Source organism: Stylophora pistillata, chromosome 7, assembly GCF_964205215.1.
Source record: "Stylophora pistillata chromosome 7, jaStyPist1.2, whole genome shotgun sequence".
In the NCBI taxonomy this organism is placed as follows: Eukaryota; Metazoa; Cnidaria; class Anthozoa; order Scleractinia; family Pocilloporidae; genus Stylophora; species Stylophora pistillata.
In genome coordinates, this window is record NC_142525.1 from 2,490,001 (window position 1) to 2,499,354 (window position 9,354).

A 9,354-nucleotide genomic window follows, 5' to 3' on the forward strand; every position below is an offset into this window, starting at 1 on the left:
GGAAAGTTTGAATCTGGTAATTATGGTTTTATCAACTGAATAATCTTTTTATCAGACGTCAGCTTTCAAACTCTCCACGGTAGCCAACTTACTTTATCAACTCAGCTGATAAAACCATAATCAGCTTTTTATACTCCCCCACCGAGGCAGCACTATAGTTTCCTTAGGAACATACCCCCTTCAGAAGATTGAATCTGGTTGGTTGAGATGATGTAACGGGTTTCTAAGGCCTTACTGAAGATATTGGTGGGACCTAAACATTACAATCAGAGGAAATTGGCCCTAATAAACTGCTTTAAATTGAACGTTTTGTTCACCTTATTGTATGAAAGCAAAGATTCATGGGATGCTTCAGTTCTGTAATTTAACTTTTATTCAGCAAATAACCATTGTTGTCCCATGCAATAAATGTTACCTCCACCTTGTTCGAAATTTCCGTTAAGTTGTATGAAATCTTCCACCGTTCCTAACACCACAGTTCATACTAAAATAATTTATCTGCCGTAAATCCTCTATAACGCCCCCCTCTGATAAGCCCCCCCTCTAATATGCCCCCTCCTTAGGAGGAAGAAATTTATTAAGTCCTCTCCTCTATTGAGCCCCCCACCCCTCTCCCTCAAAGACAACAATTAAAAAAAACACGCCCTGTCGGGAGGTATGATCAATTTATTCAAGTGCTGTAATTTTTAGCTTTTCATTTATAATTGATTATATGGTGATTGATTGATCGATGTTATCATGTTGGCATCAATGGAATACGGTATACGGGTAATACAGAGCGATGCCAAAAATATAACATGGCTAAACAAGGTCCATTGAGAGAGTTATATCATAAAATTGAGTTCTTTATTGTCGCCTGCTTGACTTCCAGCTTCATGTGCTCAAGTTTTTCCTATTTTTCGCTCTAGTTCTCTGAGGACAATCGTAGAAGTCTTCATGTTGTTCACAACTGCAGTATACCGCCCCGGAAACACGCGCCCATCCTCGAGAAACCTTGCCTTGTTCATCTGACTTTAGGTTACCGTTTTGTTTCTGCTTTACTGATTTAGAAGATGATTATGACAATTCAAACGACTCATCAGACCTTACTGAGGATTTTGATTCTGTCAATTTGGTAAATGAAAAAATGTAAAATGAGGACAATTTTTGAATAAATACGGTACATCATGCCATTGTATCCTGGTAGTGAACATCGGGATATATTTTTAAGCCACCCCCTCTATCAAGCCCCTCCCTCTAACAGGCCACCCCCCAACGTACCTGAAATAAATAACCCCGGGGGGGAGCTTATTAGAGGATTTACGGTATTTAGGTTTCGTTTTTTAAAACCTAGGAAACAGCGCTGTTAGGCTGTTCTCGTTTCAAATTAGTCGTGCCTGATTGAAAAGGGAAAAATGTTTGGGCACAACTCTTTGACGTTAAGGAGAAATAAAAGCGGAGGGAAAATAAGTTGTAAGATTTGAAAATGTTCTTGGTCGCATGAAAGTGAAGTAGTCAGTACTGATTTTCAAAATATCACAAATATTTGATGTAGATTCTTAGGAGATATCCTCATACTGGTTAGTTTAACATTTTAACGATGAAAATCGCGAATTACCTGCCCTGAGTGATCAAAAATCGCAGGGGATCTGCAAATTCCCCCTATATCAACCTATGATTCGATTCAAAAGATGCTACGTTGCAAAGGAAAATTACTAAAAGCAGGGAACGGGGCGACCGTCTGACACTCTTAAAATACCCCAGTATCTTCATTTACCTGGATAATACTCGGGAACTTAGGCAAAAGGAACAGTGATAAAGTAATATACAAATTAAGAGTAAGGTCGCACCATTTTTTTTTCCAAGAGAAAGCGGCAATTTTATTTTATGTTAATAACAACAAAGTTTTTAAAGTCAAGAAAAACTCATAGTGTTCTTGTCTTGACTAACATTTCAGTCGAATTTTTCGTAACGTCGATAAGAAAAAGCGGCAGTTTTCTCCCTTATCCTGTTTACATAATGGTGACCTTGATGTACTTGATACCAACTTTCTCGCAAGCCCTGTCTTTGTAAACTTCAACATTTACATCGTTCCAAACGAATTATTTGTTTATTTATTCATAATTTAAATTCGCACTATTTTAAGTAAGACTTAGGCTTGCTCTTTTAAAAGAGACTTCTGCTTGTATTTTATTGGTTAAACGGAGACTGGCGGCAAAACTGATGAAACCAAGCTTATCGAGCCATCAAAAGCTCGCACATGCAAAAATGTTTCAGTCAGGCACGGCTCATAGGTTCTTAGCTGAGATGCACTGTTAGCTGTTTGGCTGTGGTTATAAACTATGTATCGGTTCTTAAAACTTAACACGACGAGTATTTCATTGGCAATGAAAGACAGTACGTGACTACCGATTAAATTCACGTACATTTAGTGCTGCAAATGTTGTACATAAGCCATAAGACGTAAATTAGCTCAAGTTATTATTTACCATTTTTGTTTGGCAGTGAAATCGAAACAAAAGCGCATGCGTAGGTGAAAATGTTCTGCGTCGTTTTAAAAGCTTTCTATTGTGGTCGAGGGTTCAGTTTCATTATTTCTCAAAATTATTTCTCAAATTATTTCTCAATTAATTATTTCCCAAAATCTGCTTAGCTTTTTTAAGGTTTTTCAATTTTTACTCATTCTAACCTCGACATACTTGATACCAGCTCTTTCCTCTTCGTTCGATTTATACACTTCAAAAGTAAGTCCTTGGCTTAGCATCAACTGCTCACTGTATCTAACCGTTTTATTAAATCCCCCGAGATGCCCACGAGCAATGATGCACTCACCCCATTTCTGATCTAGCTTTAAAGTGATAAGAAATAATCCTGGGTACGAACTTAGCTGTGATTTGGAAGCGTACCTATCGAAAAACTTTATGTTACTCAGGGAGCTGCCGGACTTCGCCTGTATTCCACAACAAGGATTATGGGTTTTGTAATTTTTGACATCCGGCATTTCAAACCCGATGAATTTACCTCCATCCGACACACCGAGTCTGAGGTCACTGTCGATTGTCTGCCCATAAGTTGAGTTAACTGCTATAGTCATCTTAACGGTCAACGAAGTTCCTTCTGTCAACACACCATCGGCCACCAAAGCAACTTTGAAAAGGGCTGCATTCCTTAAAGAGCCTGCGTTGAATGTTATCTGGTCAGCAGCTGCGGAATAGGAGCTGTTGCTATCAATGAAAGAAGCATGGGCTTGAAGCCATGAAGGTGTCATGTTCAAATGCAGGCTCTGAAATGCTACCTGTTTGCAACAAATTGGATTAACCAGAATTACTTTCAGAGGATTTTACATTTAAGACTTGGCATAAAATTTATGAAGATCACATTTTAAAGAACAGAATCTGTTCCAATCAAACCTTATCAGGATGGATGTCACTGTACGCATGCTCCTCACTGGAAATGTAGTCCCATGGGTGTGTGTTTCTACTGGCGTCGTTTAGTTCACAGAGTAAGTACTTAAACCGAAAGTTGATGCTTTTACATTGCGGAACACTGAAGCACTCCAGCATACAGTCGCCCAGGCCGCTAGTACTAACGTTCGAAGTTACATGACCTCTGAGATACTTTCCTTTCACAGACCACACAGGCTGGGTGCATTCAAGAGACTTGCTTACGTCAACTAATACGATTAGAAACCACAGAACAGCAACCATAGCTTACTTTACCAATGTACCTGAAAAACGACAGACCGAAATAATTGTTTCATTAGACTAATTGCAATATTTGCCATTCATCTTCGGTTTGAACAATTAACAACTATTTACAGAAATAGAGATGTCTTGTGGTAGATATTTACCAAACCGGAAAGAGGTGAGGTAAAAATCCGCCGCTGGCCACCGACACTACAGTGAATAGTTGTTTCAATAAACACCGAAAAAAGTGAGTTGAAGTAGCAAAAAAAGATGATTAATATTTTTACTCATTTCTACCTGTGACAATTACAATACCTTCGGGCGTAAATCCCGCGCGAGTTGCTCGTACACGAGAAGTGAAGGATATTCGGAGTTTTACTGGGCAATCAGAGTACGCCGTCAACGCTATCGACTGTTTTAGCATATACAGGAGCCCATCACTTGGCTCCTGGCATATACAGGAGCCCATCACTTGGCTCCTGGCATATACAGGAGCCCATCACTTGGCTCCTGGCATATACAGGAGCCCATCACTCGGCTCCTGGCATATACAGGAGCCCATCACTTGGCTCCTGGCATATACATGAGCCCATCCCTTGGCTCCTGGCATATACAGGAGCCCATCACTTGGCTCCTGGCATATACATGAGCCCATCCCTTGGCTCCTGGCATATACAGGAGCCCATCACTTGGCTCCTGGCATATACATGAGCCCATCCCTTGGCTCCTGGCATATACAGGAGCCCATCACTTGGCTCCTGGCATATACATGAGCCCATCCCTTGGCTCCTGGCATATACAGGAGCCCATCACTTGGCTCCTGGCATATACATGAGCCCATCCCTTGGCTCCTGGCATATACAGGAGCCCATCACTTGGCTCCTGGCATATACATGAGCCCATCCCTTGGCTCCTGGCATATACAGGAGCCCATCACTTGGCTCCTGGCATATACAGGAGCCCATCACTTGGCTCCTGGCATATACAGGAGCCCATCACTCGGCTCCTGGCATATACATGAGCCCATCACTTGATGGGCTCCTGGCATATACTATCATTGATAACGCAATACCGCAGGTGGGGTTTATACATGTTTTCTGGAAATATATGTCCTTATGGGCTTATCATTCAATGAACTCAAACTTCCTTTGTTTTAGCCATCACGAAATACGTCAATGATTGATATCTTATCAGTTGTACGTTTCCTGTGATGTCTAGACATGTAAATTTGTTATTGTCATTGTACACTTATGCACCGATCATTTTCTACCGCCTTGGGGAAGGTGGAGGGGGGGGGGGGGCTGGGGATTTTTGTTATATCAAATAATTACCTGATCCCTCTAGAAGGTTCTGCAACGTTCTTATCCTCCCCTCCCCCCTCATTTGCATTCAATTCTCTATGGCCCTCCCCTTCATAATCTGTTTGTGACGGCTGATGCCCTTCCGTTGGTGACAAAAAATGGGTTGTCCCTCGCAGGAAGATAAAACTTTTTCGAACATCTGTCATTAAGAAGAGAAGCAACTCCAGACTGCTTACCCTTGCTGACGAAAAACTTTCCTTTTACATGAGGAAATCTCACTTAAAATTAAGTGCGCCCCCCAACTTGAAACTGACTAGTGTCAAATTTTTGCCCTGCCTCGGAGGCCTTCAAATTTTGGCAAATAGACATTCATGTTTTTAACCATTAAACTGTCATGATACGTAAGCTATGTCTGGATAAAATTCTGCTCGGGGAAAAAACTATTTTAGTCCGCTCGTCTAGTTTGGCGTGCGATCGCAGGATTTTCCTCGTCCATCCGACCCTTTTTTTAAAATTTTTTTTATGGTGAAATGGGCTTTGATCGACAGATGAATAAAATCAGGGACTGGATATTATGGTCAAAGGGTTTTTATAATATAGCGCGCCTGCTTGTTCTATATATCCTTAGTGTTGAGTCGGTATGGACAAAATATTTTTTTATGCACGCCCGTTCGTAAATAAGATGACGTTAGCTTTTTTTCATGTTCCTTCTCTTTAAAATATGGAAGAAACCAGCGAAGAACTACTAAATTTTTCTATCGGCGTTGAAATTTTAGGTCTTGATCCAACAAGCTGTAAAAACAAAGCCGAAAAAAAATCGCAAGTTGCACGTTTCGAAATTTGTCGGAAGACCAGCTGCAGCAAATTTTGGTCGAAAGACATTCAAGTACTTTTTAGTGACACGACTTCATTTAGATTAATTTACTCCATTTTCCCCGTTGATTGTGAGATTTTCATTTAAAGTTATCGGTTAACTGGATCAAATGTTGTCGCTAAAAACAAACCATAAAATGTTGCGTGTTTTTGGCCAGCCAACAGGGACGTTTGTTTACTTTTTCGTGTGTTGTGAGAATTTTGCACTATCATAATAAAAAAGCTTCTTCCCGCAGATCCTTGTTGTCGCTCTGTAATAAAAGAGTTTTTTCATGCTTTTAGCTGTGTGAAAATTGAGTTGTGGATGCAAGCGGGAAGTTTGGAGAGCCCTCAAAAAGCTATAGTAGCTCTCGGCTGCGCCTCTAGCCACTCTCACGCATTTTTCGTGCTCTCCAAACTTCCCGCGTGCATCCATAACTAGATATACGCAGGTTAAGCATGAAAAAAATTTTATTAGTTTGATGCAATTGCCGCCAAAAATTGGAAAATGCGAAAAGTTTGCCAATTTTTGTTTTGCCAAAAATTCGGAAATATTTGAATTCGCTCTGGTCGGACCAGTTCCTTATGCGGAATGGAGATCCACAGTCCAAAGCAATAACTTCCGTGTTTGATCGACAGAAAAGAAAATGATTAGAGGGCAGAAAAAAAAATTAAAGTCCCGAATTACATTCGTTCTCTAGTGCAGAGTGACCTTCAATTCGTTTAGCCAGCAGGCCCTGGTTTTGCAATGCAAGTGTTTAGAAAACGTCGGCTTTTTACCGACGGGAAGTGTCACAACTCGAACTTTTTTTGTTAATGTTTTAGGATGTAATTTCATCGAAAATCGACGTTAAACTTCCCCTAGGAATTTTCTATAATGAGCAAAGACTTATTGTTCTCAAGAAAGGTTGTTAAAGAAACTCCACAAAGCTCATGGAGGTACTGTATATGGATCCACATACATTGTTGTTCAAATCTGTTTCTCTGCCGATCTAGTTTCCAATTTCTGTCTCTCCCGCTTCGAAAAACGAAAACGATAAGAATCATTGAGGATACATTTACCTTCGAGGATTCGCCGTATGGAGGAAAGATTTAATCTGAACTTTTACCGTTGTACGCTTCACCAGAACCAGGTAACAAATTTTTCCGCTTGTTTACATGGAGGACAAGTATTGTGCTTTATTTAAACAATCGAACTCATAGCAGCTGTTTCCAGCTTTCCGGGAAGTTATTTTAGAATTTTGAGATGACAACTTTTTCAAACTGACTCGGCTTTAAGCGAGTGAAATCCTGCTCTTCAATGTTTATGTTGTTCTCTCAATAATTTGACCGTTCTTCGTCTTTTTCATACTGGACCGAGACAATACATCAAACTTATCAGGCAGTTCACATCACGCTGATATTACATACAACCGTACCTCAATTTTTTTGTTGGCATGAAGGCCATTTGCAGTAAATTAATTATGCTTTAATATTCATGTGCCAAGGTGCTCTTTTCATATCACAATATAAAGAGAAGACAAAACATCACTTATGCAGAATGACGGAGCATTTTCTCTGAAAAATTCACAGTTGACGACTTGAAAAATTCTCAAAGTTCGCTCGTAAGGCCTTCCTAGTTTTTTTATCCAGCGTAGAAATCACTTTTGCATCAGAAACTGAGATGGTTAAAACCCCCTTTCCCCGCCAGCCATGAAAATAAGAGGGTACATTTATTTATACCATAAAAGTAAGGAACGGGAGGCTTCATACTGTTTTTTTTTTTTTTTTTTTTTACAAATAAATGATTTTTGATAATTTTGACAGAGGAAGACTAATAAATTTAGAATAAAGGCTGATAGTTTCTAGAGAAACTGTTTGGGGCTGCGTTGGTGGGGGTAACGAAATAATTTGAATATATCAACAAAGTTGAAATAGTAAATCGGCCACCGTTACAATTATAAAAGCTGACGTTTCGAACGTTACCCCTTCGTCGGAGCGAATAGAGGAATTGTGGGTTGTGTGTGCTTTTTAAAGGTAGAAAAAAAGAGCTACGTGATTGGTGGGAACATGGCAACGAGAAAAACACGAATAAATTAGTGGAATGAAAAGCGTTCCTTGATACCTGTGGGATTTAGACTGCCGGTTTGAAAGATGAGCTTTTGTTCAAGAGTTTTACGGCTTTCCGTGCTACCTAAGTGTAAGGAAAGAAACTTCGTGTTTTTCTCGTTGCCATGTTCCCACCCATCACGGAGCTCCTTTTTCTACCTTTAAAAAGCACACACAACCCACAATTCCTCTATTCGCTCCGACGAAGGGCTAACGCTCGAAACGTCACCTTTTATAATCGTAACGGTGGCCAATTTACCATTTCAACTTAGTTTATATATTCAAATTAATAAATTTAGACATGTAATCCTTGAGGAAAAACTGAGCAGATTGAAATTTCTGAACAAGTTTGCAAAATTTTGATCTCATAGCAAATCCAGTCCTTTCCATAGTTCAAACATTACCTAGATCCTTTGCTTTCCCTCCCTTGGAGAGCTGAATTCGCTAAGAATAATGCACTAAATAATGCTTTACACCAAGAAACTTAAAAAAGAGGATGGAAACCTTGTCATTGAGTATCAAAAGAAAAAAAAATTGGATGCAAAGGTAAACACAACAGCCACTCAAGCCTGAGGAAAATACCCCAGGGAGCCCATGGGAGCTCAAAGAGGCCACAAGCACACTTCCAAAAGCGCGGTAAAAAGCGAATAACTCAGTCTGATCAGGGAAAGTTTGAGTCTGGTAATATACTGCTTTAAATTGAACGTTTTGTTCACCTTAGTGTAAGAAAGCAAAGATTCATAGGATGCTTCAGCTCAGTAATTTGACTGCAATTTCCTTTATTCGGCAAGTAATCATTGTTGTCCCATGCAATCAATGTTACCTCCAGCTTGTTTGGAATTTCCAATAAGTTGTATTAAATGTTCGACCGCTCCTAACGCCACAGTTCATACTGAAATAATTTATCTCCGTAAATCCTTTTTAAAGCCCCCCCTCTGATAAGCCCTCTTCTTTAAGGGAAGAAATTTATTAACTCCCCCTCTACTAAGCCCCCACCCCTCTCCCTCAAAAACAAAAATTCAAAATAACACTCCATGTCAGGAGGTACGATAAATTTATTCAAGTACTGTAATTTTAGTTTTTCATTTAAAATTGATTATGGTGATTGATTGATTTGCGCATTTGATCATATGTAAATGGAATTTGCGCACTACGAATATTAAACTATTATTATTATTATTATTATTATTATGTTGGCATCAATAGAATACGGTATACGGAAATTGCATGCGCAGAGCGATGCTAAAAATATAACATTGGCTAAACAAGGTCTATTGAGATAGAGTTCGATCATAAAATTGAGCCCTTTATTGTCGCCTGCTTGACTTCCAGCTTTATGTGCTTAAGTTTTTCCACTTTTCGCTCTATCTCCCTGTGAAGAATTGTTAAGGTCTTCTTGTTGTTCACAGCTGTAGTATACCGCCCTGGAACCACGAGTCCATCCTCAA

The 9,354-nt window shown here is 39.7% G+C and overlaps 1 protein-coding gene across 1 annotated transcript; it reads right to left on the reverse strand.

Moving 5' to 3' along the window:
* Window positions 1-2,070: 2,070 nt before the first annotated feature.
* On the reverse strand, window positions 2,071-6,987 carry LOC111329786 (uncharacterized). The gene is made up of 3 exons (XM_022934556.2): window positions 6,881-6,987; window positions 3,390-3,706; window positions 2,071-3,274 (listed from the first exon to the last, which is right to left on the reverse strand). The coding sequence occupies exons 2-3, from the start codon at window positions 3,684-3,686 to the stop codon at window positions 2,648-2,650; spliced, it is 924 nt and encodes a 307-aa protein (XP_022790291.2). The 5' UTR covers window positions 3,687-3,706; window positions 6,881-6,987; the 3' UTR covers window positions 2,071-2,647.
* Window positions 6,988-9,354: the final 2,367 nt, after the last annotated feature.